This window comes from Calliphora vicina, chromosome 5, assembly GCF_958450345.1.
Source record: "Calliphora vicina chromosome 5, idCalVici1.1, whole genome shotgun sequence".
Lineage (NCBI taxonomy): Eukaryota > Metazoa > Arthropoda > Insecta > Diptera > Calliphoridae > Calliphora > Calliphora vicina.
In genome coordinates, this window is record NC_088784.1 from 74,048,224 (window position 1) to 74,064,634 (window position 16,411).

At 31.3% G+C, this 16,411-nt stretch overlaps 5 protein-coding genes across 5 annotated transcripts; 3 read left to right on the top strand and 2 right to left on the bottom strand.

The window, feature by feature from the left end:
• Positions 1–724: 724 nt before the first annotated feature.
• LOC135960373 (dolichyl-diphosphooligosaccharide--protein glycosyltransferase subunit 4) lies at positions 725–1,245 on the top strand. Its single transcript, XM_065511649.1, has 3 exons — positions 725–829; positions 977–1,097; positions 1,160–1,245. Exons 2-3 carry the CDS (start codon positions 994–996, stop codon positions 1,179–1,181), a joined length of 126 nt encoding a protein of 41 aa, XP_065367721.1. The 5' UTR covers positions 725–829; positions 977–993; the 3' UTR covers positions 1,182–1,245.
• On the bottom strand, positions 1,192–2,014 carry l(2)k10201 (lethal (2) k10201). Its single transcript, XM_065511648.1, has one exon. It carries the CDS (start codon positions 1,996–1,998, stop codon positions 1,270–1,272), a length of 729 nt encoding a protein of 242 aa, XP_065367720.1. The 5' UTR covers positions 1,999–2,014; the 3' UTR covers positions 1,192–1,269.
• A 799-nt stretch (positions 2,015–2,813) lies between these two features.
• On the bottom strand, positions 2,814–3,378 carry ATPsynF (ATP synthase, subunit F). Its single transcript, XM_065511366.1, has 2 exons — positions 3,218–3,378; positions 2,814–3,121 (listed from the first exon to the last, which is right to left on the bottom strand). Exons 1-2 carry the CDS (start codon positions 3,294–3,296, stop codon positions 2,877–2,879), a joined length of 324 nt encoding a protein of 107 aa, XP_065367438.1. The 5' UTR covers positions 3,297–3,378; the 3' UTR covers positions 2,814–2,876.
• An 891-nt stretch (positions 3,379–4,269) lies between these two features.
• Positions 4,270–7,119, top strand: stil (stand still). The gene is made up of 4 exons (XM_065513609.1): positions 4,270–4,752; positions 4,880–5,185; positions 6,133–6,312; positions 6,432–7,119. Exons 1-4 carry the CDS (start codon positions 4,291–4,293, stop codon positions 7,086–7,088), a joined length of 1,605 nt encoding a protein of 534 aa, XP_065369681.1. The 5' UTR covers positions 4,270–4,290; the 3' UTR covers positions 7,089–7,119.
• Positions 7,120–9,199: 2,080 nt separating this feature from the next.
• Positions 9,200–15,924, top strand: ClC-b (chloride channel protein 7). Its single transcript, XM_065512041.1, has 11 exons — positions 9,200–9,427; positions 9,522–9,704; positions 9,770–9,971; positions 11,733–12,001; positions 12,074–12,682; positions 12,751–12,844; positions 12,911–13,080; positions 14,602–14,988; positions 15,051–15,209; positions 15,585–15,668; positions 15,734–15,924. Exons 1-11 carry the CDS (start codon positions 9,215–9,217, stop codon positions 15,854–15,856), a joined length of 2,493 nt encoding a protein of 830 aa, XP_065368113.1. The 5' UTR covers positions 9,200–9,214; the 3' UTR covers positions 15,857–15,924.
• Positions 15,925–16,411: the final 487 nt, after the last annotated feature.

Here is a 16,411-nt window from a genome sequence, read left to right on the forward strand (position 1 = left end):
AAAAAAAATGGAAAACAATTAAAATGCAAAGCTGTGAAGCTGCACATAAAAATTCTACAATGTTCAGTTTTGTGTCAGTGATGGTTGGCTAACAAAATTTAAAAAGCGTTATGGAATACGATTGTTAAAAGAGTATTAAATGTGCTGTTGAGAACAACAATGAAACCTCGAAAATACTATTATTGAGAAGTCTTCATGAAAAAGCTGTAGAAATCAGTTTAAAAAGTAATAAACGTCAGTGTTTAATGACGGATTTTTTAAATAAATATATAAATTTTATTTTTTTGTTATATTTATATGTACATACATTAGTATGTTCTTTCATCAAAAAATTAATTGTTCACGAATTTTTCGGTACTACGAAAGGTCCTGATAATATATAATTCGTACTACTGGATATCCACTGTATATATACTTTGTGAGGTCGTAAATAAAAAACGTAGAAATTACATACTGATTGAAAAACTTATCGTATATCGTAGCCATTTGTAGGTCGATTTTACATAGTAATATAAGTACGAATATAGCGGATATATTGATAGTGGAATATTCGACTATATCGAAAGTTCGAACTTTACACTTTTATGTTTAAATCTACTATTTTCGAATATTTCATAGATACTTTGCCATTTAACCAATAAATGTAACCGATTACGTTTTCATAAAGATTACATACATAAAGGTACTATGTATTTAAAACTTGGTACCACATTTATTTTACACTTCAGCTTTTATATATATTACAATATAATTCTGACAACAAAATAAAAAAATACACAACCAAACCGGCAGAAAATTTTCTTTAATTTTTCTATTTATTCACAAAAAGGTGCAAAAATATTTATAAATGTTGTAATAAAAAAACTTGCACATATCAATAGATACAATAACATTTAAGAATTTCCTAATAATCATTGATTAATGGAATTTATTAAAATACACAGTATATGACGTGTCCAATTTTCTTTACTTACAGTGTTGACAGCCTACAATATGATTACTGATGTGCAATTAGCCATATTCTCCAATGTTTTGGGGGTGTTTTTATTTCTACTAGTGGTTTTATATCACTACATTAATGCTAACTCCAGCATCAAGTAAGTTAATGCCGGAATCTTATTTGTAAGCAGTAATATCCTAATATCTTTTTTTCTTTCAGAATTAGCTCTAAAAATAAGTAAAAACCCATAATTTTAATGTTCTATGTATATTCAATAAATAATTTTTAAAATTCAATAAAAAAAATGTAATTGTTATGTCTATAGTAAATCACATTAATTCCAATGCTGCCTTTAAAGAATCCATATTTTCCAAAGTTTTTCCAATGCCTGCATTTTGTTTGGGGCCATTCCTAGCGCGAAAGGTCCTTTCTCTTTGGTGGCCAAATGAAATTACTTTCAGTTCCTTATTAATGAAATCCTTAGGTTTTGCCTCTTCCAACACATCCATTGGAATATGTTCGGAATTATTATTGGACGCTTTATCTTTTTTATTTTGGCCATTTTTAATAATTTGATCAAATCTAAAATTACTGGGAAATTTGTGTTGTTTTATACAATGCTCTTTACGTTCCAAGGCATTGCCAAATACTTCTTTACATTCCTCCAAATAACATTTAAACAAACGTTCACCTCTTTCTACTCTAGCTTTAAAGTAGGAATCATGATGCTCCGATATGTGCAAGTCTAACAAATGCTCCGTAGGCAAAGATTTTTTACATTCTGCACATATAAAGCGATGCATTGCATTGTAGTGACTCTGGTAGGAAGCCACATTATCAAAAACTAGGCTACAACCAAACACATTGCAAAATATTTCGTTGGCGGCACTATTGAGCGAATCGTTTAGGCATTCATCTTCTTTGTTGCTTATGGCTCCCAGTTTTTTGTATGTTTTTAATATATTTGCGTCACTTGTTTTAAATAGATTATGGTCCGGTTTAAGATAACCTTCGGGACAACTCTTTAATAAATCAAGGATTTCCTCTGCGTTAAACATCTCATCTGTTCTAACTGTAAAAAGAAATAAAACAAGAATGTACTAAGTTAAAAAGTATATTAGGGCAAGCCCGACCATATTATACCCTACGCCGAGTATATGATTATAAAGTTTTCTTTTGATATGAAACTTATTTGTCTTGAATCTTTTTTGAATACCAACATTTTTAAGATATTTATGCTAGATAAAGTGATTTTCGGATGTGGGCATTATATGGGAACTATGACTTATGGATCGTTTGTCACAAAATTTGGTGAGATGATTTGCGTATACATATATGAATTTTATTTAAATACTAACATTTTTCAGAGATTTATGCACATTAATAAGGGAGTTGGACAATATTTTAGCACGTTACAAACATCAGCTCTAACCCAATATATCCTCCCCACTATGGTGGTGTAGGGTATAAAAAGTAAACAAAATTACAGAGTTTCATTTGACGAAATGCAACAGTTCTTTAATCTGGCAACTTTTTACGGAAAATATATTTTTTTTAATTCTGTTATGTATTTTCTATATAAAATTCTAAAATCGTTTAGCTTATATATTTCTTGATTAAAAACTAACTGCAGAATACTGGAAAAATATTGTCGACTATTTCGCGTACTAATAATGTAACCAATTTAAGTTTTTTGAGGTTAGGTTATTTTTTAGGGAAAAAATAGGCCATATTTAAATTTAGTTTCTTTTATTCTTACCAAAACGTTTAATGTTCTTTATTAATTAAATACGAGAAATGTTATTTATTATGGTAGGCAAGTGTTACAGAAAAACACTCGCAAATTTTTTTTATTCCCTCAGCACTACTATCAAACATGTCATACATGGACAGTAAATGCTGTTCGGGTTAACGTTAAGGCCAGGCCTTCCAAAGTTTAATGATGTTTGTAATTTCTGTGGTGTCTCATTTTGCCGTAGTTAATGGTGTAGAAGAAAGTCATAGCGACTGCTGTGATTTGGAAGAATGGTGCAATACCAGCGCGTTTGGGTTGCACATACTTGTGTTGCCAACGCCACCAAGCACGGCTCATGGCACCAGCAATGGCACTAGGATTCTTGCTACGACGTGAAATCCAAGCACCCAATTCGCTCAATTTTACTTGACCCAATGGAACATCAGCTGCAAGATAAAACATGCAAGGATTTTTAGTATACTTTTTTTATATTACGTAATGTAATAGTGTGTTTTCATCTGTGCTTATAATGTATTTATTACCTTTGCCATAATAGCGTGCAGGATCATAAGGTCCATGTACCTTAGGGTTGTACTCAGCTGGATAATCACCGAAAGCCATTGTTTTTCTGTAATTCAGTAAATTTTTCAATAATTAAGTAACTTTTTTTCTATTCTATTGGAAAAATTGCAATCGTGCTGCCTTACCGAAATACTACCAGACTGTCAGTGACGGCAAAAGCAATACAATCCACAATAATGTCAAAATTGACATTTAACATAAACGAGTGCTGCCCAGTTTGGAAAAAAGTTTAAGAGCAACTCTGATGTGAAGATGTATTTTTAAATTAACGGTTTTACAGACGGCATAAAAGTCAATATATAGAATAGTAAATTTTTCATACATATATGTGGAAAATAATCTGATCATTGAATGGTGCTTCAAAATACCTTTAATATGATATATAATATGGTACTATTACTGTTCTTGCTTTATTCCAAATTAACTTTTATAAACTTAACTAAGATCAAGATTCAATGATCTCCTTTGAAATATTTTGTCATTCCCTTTTTTATTTAATATTTATATTTTTTTTTTGATTGACGAAGGAACCTTCAACTACAAATGTTTAAGTGAATAAAAATGATCTTGCGTTCAATTTTTTTTAAAAAAAGCTCCAAATTTGGATAATTTTCCATATTTTCCATTTTTCCCAACAACTACTTTCATATTTGCCTTGCAATTAGTATATTATGAGATTTTGGCAACTCTATCATATTCATGAAAAAAGTTAACGGTTTGTCAGATTTTTTGTATGTTCTATGGGATTAATGGATGGATGTGTGAGTACTAAAAATTTTGGATGAAATGAGAATTTGTTCAAAACAGAAACAACACCAAAATGTTTTCGTTAACAACAAAAACAACAAGGATAAATGGCAGAACAAACTGAATAGCGAATTGAATAGAGAAGCAATTCTCTACTTCAAGGGCAAGAGATAAATCGAGCTCAAACTAAAGTTAGCAACCAAAATGTTTTTAAAATATGTAGGCGACATTTCCCAATTGAAATTCAACGCGAGAGTTCTTTAAGTATCGATTTAAATTCAAAATTATGAATCGTATTGAAACGGACGATGCCTCTAATGATGATACAAATATAATATCTGATTTATTAAATTCTGCTGAAACCATGCAATCCGTATCAACAACTAATGCTAGTATAACAAAAATGCAGATGCAGCAAAAAGATGAGCTGCAAATTGTTCAAAACTCTGAAGAGATATCGGCTAAATTTTGCGATGCAACAAAACAGAACTTGTTGATTTCACTGCAACAAAATAACAGTGCGATTGATAGTGACCTATTATTAAATTCTACTCAATATTCGGATGTGGAAGATTTAAATAAAATGCATATACGTCATGTACACATTCCTTACATATTGAATGGCGAATTGTACCAAATACAAACACAAGATGGTGAAAATGTTACCGTGAAATGTTGCCATTGTCCACCGGATCGTGTTTATAGAGGCAGTGTTAGGTCAACGGGAAATTTTCACATGCATATAAAGGTGAGTTTTATTCATATATTCCTAATTTGCATAACTGAGCACTTAGATATTATTTGTTTGTGTGGTAAAATAAAGCATTGTAGAGTTTTTATGTGTAAAATAATATAGTATTTTTACTGTTATTTAGAGACGTCATCCAGATCTGTTGGAAAAACTTCACGATATGAAAGTGAATGCTTTACTGGAACGACGCGATCGTTTAATGCGCAATCGTAAAATAACTCATCGAAATAATCGTAATCGTCTCAATTCAAATAGCATGTGTTCATTTAAGAATGAAGAAAAACCAGAATTGATTACATCAACGCCCGGGTCCCAAATAATTATGGACTCAACTCCAGAATTGAGTTTAATGCATACGCACAAATTAAAAATTAAGACAGTTTTCCAGAGGCATCAAATGCAACAGAGAGAAGCGGCAGAAATGAAAAATGTAAGTAAATGTTGATTATACCAACAACAAGCAATGAAAAATTCAATGTGAATAAATTTAGTGTAGATAGAATGAAGCAACCGTTTTCGGTTTAAACCTAGTTAATCCAATCTTGAGGTAAAAATTCCCAAATTTTAGAACTAATCAAAACTTTTTGTTCTGAACTTTAGGAAACATTATTTTTTTTTTCGGCGCTTCATACTTCCCGATTTAGGGACCCCTAAACTTAGTTATTCAAATAACATACATTTTTGGAATAAATTAACCCTATAAAAAGACTTACTCGAAACATTTATACCTTCGATAATTAAAAATTTATTTTGTTTTCCTTTGTGACATTTCAATCGCTGGATTCGCTAACTAAATAACTAAAGAGAGCTAGCTATATTCGGCTGAGCCAAATCTTATATTTTTTGACGAACAAAATTTGTTGGGAAAATAAATGTTTGAAGAGAAAAAAAATCGTTTTTTTTGCTTATATCTCAGCCATTTGTGAGCAAATGTTTCCGAATTTAAATAGCAACCGTATCAGGACTAAAGCAGATATCAAACTATTCTTTCCACTAGTTGTTTGAGATGAGAATTTGCTTGGTGGTCTACATTCGACCACATTTAAAACGCTTTTTACCACTTTTATGGAAAGAATTTTTAAATAATTCTTTATATTGAGCATATCTAGAGAAAATAACCTTTTAAACCATATATGTTTCATCAATATTGGTGGACAATAACCTACTTAAAAATGTACCACAAAAAAACGTGTGGCTTATTTCTATATAAGATAATTCACAATTAAAAAATATCTCTTCAATGATAATAGATTTAAGAAAATACTGCTTATTTTTTGTTTAAACTAAGGCATTTACATACATATGTATCTATATATGTATGTGTATTTTTTGTTACATGCATTTAATTACTCTTCAATTTTCTCAACATTTATTTAGTGGAATAAAGCAGAATATGTCGTTATGCCGATAGGTAAACTACAAACAAATGAAGGAACTGAGCAGCCAATTAATTATAGTTTAAAATCTTCGGAGAATCATGAAACCCATGCTACTTCCATCCCTTCGGTTTCCTCAAATACCAACCAACAACAGCAAGAGAAGAGAACACCACATGATGTAAGTACTAAATTACATACATATTTACATAACAATGAAACTCTTTTTTATAGAATAAAAACAAATAATAACTGTATTATTGTCATACTTATCTCATTTTATAATCTAAATTTGTTTAGAGTACAACTCAAGCGCCTTTTAATAACTTCAACAACTTAAACAATCAAACAGCTAAATTAACTACTAATAATGATGACATGCAGCAAAATTCATATATTTGTGAAAATTATACAAATAATAGAAATTTATCAACATCATCGATTTCCATATCATGTCCTAGTGTTATGAGTAGTTATTCGAGTAGTCATCAATATGAAATGGAAATAAATCGATCATATAACAGTGTACCTCTTCATCATCACAACTTGTCCGTAATAAAGCCAGAGCACTTGTTATTGGGACCAGAGACTGAAGCCATCGATCTCACTATGCATACTGATTCTGGCATATTTTCAAATTCTGAAGATAGTGGTAGTGTACAAAATAACGATTCTGAAAGTAATAAAATCAACAATAGTATTAATAATAGAGCTGGTTCTCAAAAAACAAAAACTGATAATATTACCACCACAAATGATGTTGAACGTAATGGTGATATTGTTAATAATATTAGCCCTAATGCCGCTAAGTGGCAAGAACTATTAATGCAAGTTGAAAACTCACTGCGCGATATACAACGTGAAATGAATGTACGTAATCAAATTGAATCTAATCGTATGTTTCTAGATATTGCAAAATTTAAATATTTAAATCCTGGTTTTCAGTTTAATTGGTAAAATATTGCCGCTAATTACTAACGTATGCAGTTGTTATTCATACAAACATTTGTATTTGTTTATATCCATGGTTAATATTAAATAGCATTAAAGAGTTCCAAACGATTATTTTTAAAATGAAGTACAATTTCGTATTAATAGCGTTATAGATATGTACATATGTATGTAAGTTTTTGTTATTTTCTTTTTCTTGAAATAAAAAGCTTATTTAGTTGTAAAACACAAATATCATGTTATTGTTTTAAGTTAAAAAAAAATACAGATTTCAGCATATATTCTGAACAAAACAAAATTTGTATACCTCTGTGACCAATTAATCAAAAGTTATTAAGCGTTTGAGGCAAAGAAAAAGTGTTGTTTGTCTGTTTTGTGTAAAAAACTAAGAAAATTAAATGATCCGTTTTAAAAATATCCAAGGTTAAAGGATATATGTCAAGATAAAACTGAGTCATTTCAAAAGACACGATCTTTGTAAAATATGAACTATATACGATATGGCCTTGGTTTACACGCTCATTTAAGAGTAGAATACATGATTTTAATTTTAACAAAATCAAATTAGAGACTAATTTTAAACTATTTTTGAGTTGAAATATTTTGGAATTACCAAACCTTCATCATAAGAGGTAAGGGTATATAAATATATGTTCATTCAGTTTGTAATTTTAACATTTTCCATTTGGTTTGTTATAGATAGTGGAGTCTATATAGCCATGTCCGTGTGTTGAAATCAACTTTTCGAAATACCCCAATAACTTCGGCACAGCCGAATCATTTTTCGCTTCAGCGAATATGTTAATTTTTTTAAATATCTAAATCATACTATCAAGTATTATGACGATCGATATAATTAGTTATAGCTGCCATATCAGAAAGAGGGCAGTTATGTATCCAACGGTTTAAATATATCTTTTATGTGGTTTATAACGCTTTTAAAGTTAAAAAAGTACATTTGTATGCACCTCGTTTTTCTCACACAAACAAAATTTAAAAACAGGAAATTACAAAGGCAAGTTCAAAAGAGAAAAAATATAAATTACCGAAAGAAAACTTGATCATACATTGTGAATAGTATATAACCTGTCTATACTCGTTGTCAAGATAAAGTTGTCATAGCAAAAGCACTAACAATTTTGTCATAACTCCCGGCTTAACTAGCCAACAGTTTGTTCACTCAGCCAACAATTAGGTGTTTGCACATGTATTTGTGTTGTTTGGACACTATTTTTCAATGTTATGTTTCTGCCCTCACGAGACAAATTCATGTATGGACAAGAAATTGTTCACTAACACTGTGTGTAATTTTTTAAGACATGGAAATATAACCATATATGGACACCAGTACGTGATAAAAGACCAAAAAACAAAATATCCGTGTCTTCCAGTTTTGCCCAAAGTCATATGGATCTGAACAGGGGGAAAATGTAAAAAATCTATTTTTTTTTTAAGTTTTTGTTCTTTATGGCAAGGGCTACAACTTTGCCACAGAGAGTAAATCAAAATTCCGAACTGTTTGCATGAGCCTGAGAAAATGATAACTTTTTGGCAAAAATGACACCAGAGGCCCCAAATATTTGGGGGCCCATAAAAAAAAGTGCATGACTTTGGGCAAAACTGGGAGACACGGGTCTTTTTTGTTGTTGTTGTAACAGCAGTAATTGCTGAGTTGACAGCCCTTGGCCGAGTGAACTCGGGTCATTCCGGAGCGTAGAACCGACTGTCGTGGGAATGTCTTTTTTTTTGGTGTTGCACTGTGTAAGTAAACAAATTTAAATACGTAGGGTAACACTAATAAATTATAATTTTTTAATCATGGCAACCATTTTGACGTTTATCATAACAAAAATTTATCAGGTGTAGACATATGTAATAATTGAAATTGATGTCCCCTTATAGGTATAAATAATCTACTACTATTTTTACAATATAATGCCAAAAAATGCATGTCTGTATTTTGACTTGTTTACATTTTTTATTATTTCATCCTCTGTTATTTCATCTTTTAATAGTGTTTTTCCCATTATTTGTCGATAAAGGTTTTATTACAATAATGTAATTAGATTTCAAATATTACTATTATTGCAAATAATTCGATATATGTAAAAGTATTAAATATAATAGTCGAAATGGAATCTAACAGTGATAAAGAGGTGTTAATAAAAATCGACAATGTTGATAAAGATGTAACCGAATCCGATGATGATCAAATGCTATCTAGTAGTTTAAAGAAAACAAACAAACATCTAAATAAAGATGAAATGCAGATTCCGTTGGAAGCAGACAATAAAGATATTAATAATCCGTCATCATCGAGCCATATTAAGGAGGAAGAACCAATTGTATGTAATTGCGATAACAGAGTCAATTGATTCAATTGCATTTTAATGAATGACTCATATGTATGTTTTGTAAATGAATATATTTTGTATTTAGATTTTTAAAACTACATCTTCACGAGATAATTCTTCCGAATTACCAGTTACTTCTGGAGCTTTAAAACAACAAACAACACAGACTATACCTGCAGCACCATCTCAACAGCAGCCAACATTTCGTTTAAGATCTCGCACAGCTGTTATAAATGAAACTGCCACCGAACAGTATGATAACTATGAGGTTGGTTTTTCATCTCTAAACTTTTACATATAGGCTTTTCTTGGTTTAATTTTTTTTTTTTGTAGAGTTTGGATTATGATGTCTGTGAAAATGTTTTATTTCAAAAAGAACAACAATTCACTAACAATACACGTTTCTCGATACGTAAAGATATTTTACGTTGGATAATTTTCATACAAATTGGCATTATTACAGCTCTAATAGCCTGTGTTATTGATATCGTTATTGAAGAGTTATCAGCAATAAAATATGAATTTCTTAAACATAGTAAGTACCTACCTACAATTATTATTTTGGTTACAATTCGAAATTAATTTGGATTATTTCGGTAGCGACCTATGTCGCTGTTGTAACGGTAATTGTAGTTATTTCGTTACCGTTACTTTTAAAATACCGTTAACGAAATAACTGCCGGCATATAACAGTTTAAAATAAGAGTACGAATTGACTGAAGGAACTTTTTTGCCAGAATTCAACACCAAATTTTGCCCAAATTAAACAAAACAAGTAAGAGAGCTAGCTACATTATATTCGGCTGTGCCGAATCTTCAAATTATACTTCAAAATAAAAATTTTAAATATTTTTAGGTAAATAAAATTATTTTTTTGCAGTTTTTTAATTCTGAAGATAGTGGTAGTGTACAAAATAACGATTCTGAAAATAATAAAATCAACAATAGCAACAACAATAGTATTAATAATAGAGCTGGTTCTCAAAAAACAATAACTGATAATATTACCACCACAAATGATGTTGAACGTAATGGTGATAGTGTTAATAACATTAGTCCTAATGCCGCTAAGTGGCAAGAACTATTAATGCAAGTTGAAAACTCACTGCGCGATATACAACAAAAAAATTTGGAATTGTTTTTTTTTTAAATTTTAAAATTTTTTTTTTGGTTTTCTTCATTTTTTTTTAATATTTAGCGAAAAAAAAATTTGTTGAAAAAAAAAATCAGGTTAAACAATATTTTTCCGATTTTGACCCATTGTAGGTCCAACTTATTATGATTTTATAAACGTCATTACAAAGGTCTTTAAAATATCTATCATTAGATATCCATATTGTCTACATATGTATATTAAGGACTTAGTAATCCAAATATAGGTCAAAAATAGATCAAAAATCGATTTTATCCTGGTTTTTTCCTCATATATCAGCCATTTGTGGACCGATTTTGCTGATTTTAAATAGCAAACTTCTCGAAAGCATGTCTGGAAGAATTATTGAAGATTTGTATCCCGAAGATATCTGGGGTCTTCAGAAAATTTATTTCAACAGACAGACGGACAGGCTTAATCGACTCCGCTATCTATAAGCATCCAGAATATAGGGTCTTCTCACGAAGGTGAAGGGTATAAAAATGTATAAAACAGAAGCCAATTAATAAAAAAACAAGGGCTATCCAACAAAATACTGAGTTACTAAAATGATCAGAAAATAAAACCTAAGAATCCATTGTTTAGTCAATACAAAAAAAGGTTTGGTTTCAATAAATTTTTTTTACGAACATTGTTTTTTAACCAAAATTTTTTTTCACCAAAATTGTTTTCAACATTTATCTTAAAGTATACTTTGATGAAGAGTATATACCGAATAGTACTCTGGTTTTTGTTAACCGATATTTCAAACATCTGCCCATTTTGTCAAATTGATCCTGTAACAACAGAACACATTTTGAAAACATGCATTAAATTTGAAACAATTCGGAGAAACCTCTTCAATACTGATCCAATTTCCATTCTTTCTAATCCATCATTGGAAAACATAATTATAAAATTTTTGAAAATATGCAACATATTTAAAGATATTTAACAAGTCATAGCTACATATAAGTTATCTTAAAATTTTATCTATAACTTTAAGATAACCAATAAATAAATAAATTAAACTGTATATTAAATGAATTACTAAAAAAATAGGAATTTCTTAAATTTCTTAAATATCTAAAAAATATTTGCATTATATATGAAAACGAATATAACATTCTTAATTAGCAGCTTTTTATCTATTTTAATTTGAAGCTGTCGATATGAATGTACCTCATGAAACGAATCCAACGGCTGACTTAGTGATTCCATACTTGTATTGGATGGGTCTTAGCATTGCGCCCGTTGCTTTGGGAGCAGCCATGGTAACATACTTGGAACCGATTACAGCTGGCAGTGGTATACCACAAGTGAAAAGTTATTTAAATGGTGTCAAAATACCGCGAATAGTTCGAATTAAAACATTGGCCATTAAAAGCATAGGTGTAGTTACATCTGTGGTGGGTGGTTTGGCGGGTGGCAAGGTAGGTTAAATTTCATTAAAATTAAATACTAAAAAATTTTATATCACTATTATTTTTTAATTAAATCTTTAGGAAGGCCCCATGATACATGCTGGCGCCGTTGTTGCAGCCGGTATATCACAAGGCAAGAGCACCACTTTTGTTAAAGATTTTCGTGTTTTCAAAGCATTTCGTGATGATCACGAAAAACGTGATTTTGTATTGGGTGGAGCAGCAGCTGGTGTAGCTGCTGCTTTCGGTTCACCCATTGGTGGCATGTTATTTTCGCTTGAAGAAGCGGCCAGCTTCTGGAATCAGAATCTCATTTGGCGAACTTTGATTGCTTCAATTATTAGCTCGTTTACATTGAATATTGTTTTATCGGCATATCATGGTTTAAGTGATTTTACTTTTACCGGTCTATTTAATTTGGGTAAATTCGAACAACCCCTAACATTTGAATACTTTGAATTGCCCATTTTTATGGTATTTGGTATAACCGGAGGCTTATTGGGCGCCGCTTGGAATAGTTTAAACACAAAAATCAATAAATTTCGTTCAAGATTTGTGAAATTTAAATTTGCTCGTGTGCTGGAAGCTATTCTAGTGTCAATGATGGGAGTATCGTTGGCTTGTGCCATGATTTATTTCATAAACGATTGTCGTCCGTTGGGTAATGATCCCACCGATTATCCAACACAGGTAAGATAATATTAAATAGAAATAATTGTTAATAAGGATAATATATATATAATAAAAAACACTTTCAGTTATTTTGTGAAGACAATGAATATAATGCTGTAGCTGCTTTATGGTTCCAGACGCCTGAAGCAACAGTTCGTTCATTATTCCATGATCCACCGGGTATAATAACATACCTTAAAATATTACAATTTCAGTAAAATTTATATTTTGTATTTAATTTAACAGGCTCCCATAAGATTCTTACCTTAGCCTTGTTTACATTGGTCTATTATGTCTTATCTTGCACTACATTTGGTTTAAATGTAAGTTTAGGTGTTTTTATACCCACTGTTTTAGTCGGTGCCGCTTGGGGACGTTCCGTAGCCATGGTGATATTTTATTTATGCCCGCAAGCAGTAAGTACTAATTAAAGCAAGTTTGGCTACCGATTCTAAACAGTTAAAAGGTTACGCTAACGCTAATTTGTATTATTTCGGTAACGGTAGATTAGCAGTAAGGGTAATTTCATCCTAAATTAAATTAATCACCCTTATCGTGGTTGGCGTAAACGTCATACGCCTACGACTGTTTCGTACTAGATTAAAGATAAAATGCAATCTGTTTCTTTAATCTAGTACGAAACTGTCGTAGGCGTATGACGTTTACGCCAACCACGATAAGGGTGATTAATAACATTTACAAAACGAACGCTATAAAAGAAAATCATTTTTGCACCGAATCGTTACTTGCGATGAAAAATATATCCATATCCGTAAGATGCACAGAACCAAAACATTATCCCCCCTAGTCATTCAGATCTCACAGGTCTTAAATCAGCAGATGCCTTGTGAACGGACTGTCTTAGTGGCTCTTGTCCTTTGAAAATGCAGCCTTAAGGACCGTCACAGGCTGGTTCAAATTACATCCGAACACCACCTTCACGATGATACTAAGGTTATACCGGTCAAGGAACACAACGTCATGCAACAGTTCCTTCTAGGATGTCACCGAAGGAGTCATCCAAACTTCGACATCACAAAGTTGGAGTCCCCCACTAGGCATGTCAGACAGGACAGGACAAAAACGAGGAGACATACAGAGGTATGTGCAGAATCCATTTGATCGCCGCTCGTATATGACAGCTTTGAACGACATTCATAGAGACGCCATCAATTCCGCTGTAGCAGGATACCGTTGAATGTCGTACTTGTAGGTCGCCCAACACCGACAGAAGACGCCGAAAAGATTTTGTCGCGTAAAACAACTAATATCAGGTTTTAGCAACAGACCGTGGTCCCGCATAGACCGTGCAGTCCTCTACTTATGTCCAGCATGTGGTCAGTGTCCTCATGACACCCTCCACATATTCAACTGTTCAGCCAATCCTACTTCACTACGTCCTGTGGATTTATGGACTCATCTAATCGAAGTAGCACAATTCCTTAGACCTGAACAACATGCAGAACCCCCTGATTAAATATTGTAAAAAGCCATAACCATGGTTCTAAGATAATACTCTGTATTTGGTGGGATCAAAAGGGAATATCTATTATGAACTGCTGAGATCTGACCAGACTATCACAGGGAACCTGTACCGAACGCAACTGATTCGTTTGAAGCAAGCATTGGCCGAAATACTCCCAGAATATGCGGCCGGACATGAAATCGTAATATTCCATCATGACAACGTTCGGCCACATTTTTCTATACCTGTTAAAAAGTATGCAGAATGAATTGGTTGGGAAGTTTTGGCTCATCCTCCATTTTTCATCAACATTTTTTTCACCAAAATTTTTTCAGCAAATTCGGCACATCCAAATTAGCAGTCTTGTTAGAATTTAAATTAATTATAGAATATCGGTAGCGGTAGCCAACCTTTAATTAAAGAAAACTTTAATGCTTGAAAATATTAAACTATTGTATTAAATTATTTCTAGATGTTTCTAAATCCCGGTAAATATGCTCTTATCGGTGCAGCAGCAAATTTAGGTGGTGTTCTACGCATGACCATTAGTTTAACTGTTATACTAATGGAGACCACTGGCATTGAAACCTCATTCTTTTTCCCACTCATCATTACGTTAATTAGCGCCAAGTGGGTGGGTGATTATTTTAATGAAGGCATCTATGACATACAAATTAAAGTAAATCATGTACCCATGTTACCTTGGGAACCATTACCGCACTATATGGGCCTTAAAGCCTCGAATATTATGAGTTCTCCCGTGGTCTGTATTAAGCTCAAAGATAAAGCCAATTATATTTATGAAATTTTAAATCGTTATAAACATAATGGTTTTCCCGTTGTAGAAGACGTTGATGGGGTAATTAAATCAATATTTCTTAATAGTTTCTATTAATCATTAGCATTTTTATTTTTTTTTAGCATGATCGCTCTACGGGTCGTGTATGTGGTATTATATTGCGTTCGCAATTAATCGTGATACTTCTAAAGTCATTGTATGAAGAGAAGAAACGTTTTTGGATCAATGATACAACTATACAAACATTTAGAGATGTTTATCCACGTTATCCCTCGATAGATGTAAGTTTATGTAATGCTATCCGCCAAAAAAAAAAAACTTCATAAAAAAATTGTTTTGATAGAAAATAATTTTTTTGAAAAACATTTTTTTCAAATTAATTTTTTAAAAAATAAAAAGAATCCATTTTTTATAAACTCTTAACATTTTGTAAAAACGACAACAAATTTTTATAAAATTTATCACTAATATTCGATTCGATAGGAAATATTTTCGAATTATAATGTATTTAGCACACATTTTCGAACATTTCCGTTTTCGAATTGAGTTACGCAGTAACCGCCCAGAAATTATGCAGAAACATGCGATTTTCTCATAAATACTCCCTCCCACTAATAATTTAATTTACTAATTATTACTTTATCTTTTCTCAACAGAAAGTACGTATGTCGGATGATAAAGTGAACTATACAGTCAACTTGGATATTTTTATGAATCCCTCAACAATATGCTCCAGAGAAGTAATTATTAACATTAATGATCATTACTACTTTTAATTATATTAAAATATTTATATTTTTTCCAGCATGATTCCGTTCCAAAGATTTTTAATAAATTCCGTGCTTTGGGTTTGCGTCATTTAATTGTGGTGGATCGTGAAAATCGTGTATCTGGTATTATAACAAGAAAAGATTTCTTGTATAAGTAATTTTAAAAAATAAGACGTCACTCGCCAAAGCATCATTTATTTTTTTTATTCACAATTTATGTAATGTAAGCCTTTAAATTTTTAATTTTGATATGATTTAACAACTAACTAATAGTTATCTTATTTTTATATTAATGATGAATAAAAGATGGTATTTTATTAAAAAATTAATTGTATTAAAATGATTTTTAATTACTCGTGTATGGAAATGAAATGTATTACACGAAATCTATTAGATTCTAATTGATTAGTAGAATTCGAAAAAAGCTTAGCTCATAAAATTCATAGTGTTCGACGGATACAACAAAACATTACACAACTTGCTGCAGTTATTTAGATTCCGCATTATTTTGTTCGTTTTACTTTTTCGGAATATCCCTTGTTATGTAAACTGAATCCACTCTATTTGCTTTCGAGTAAACAAACCTGGGGGGTTCTTGCGTAACTCAATCCGAAAACAAAAATGTGTGCTAAATACTTGTAATTCGAAAAAATTTCCTTTCGAATCGAATTAGGGAGTAAGCCCCCTGTTTCAATGCATGAACATTTTATAAA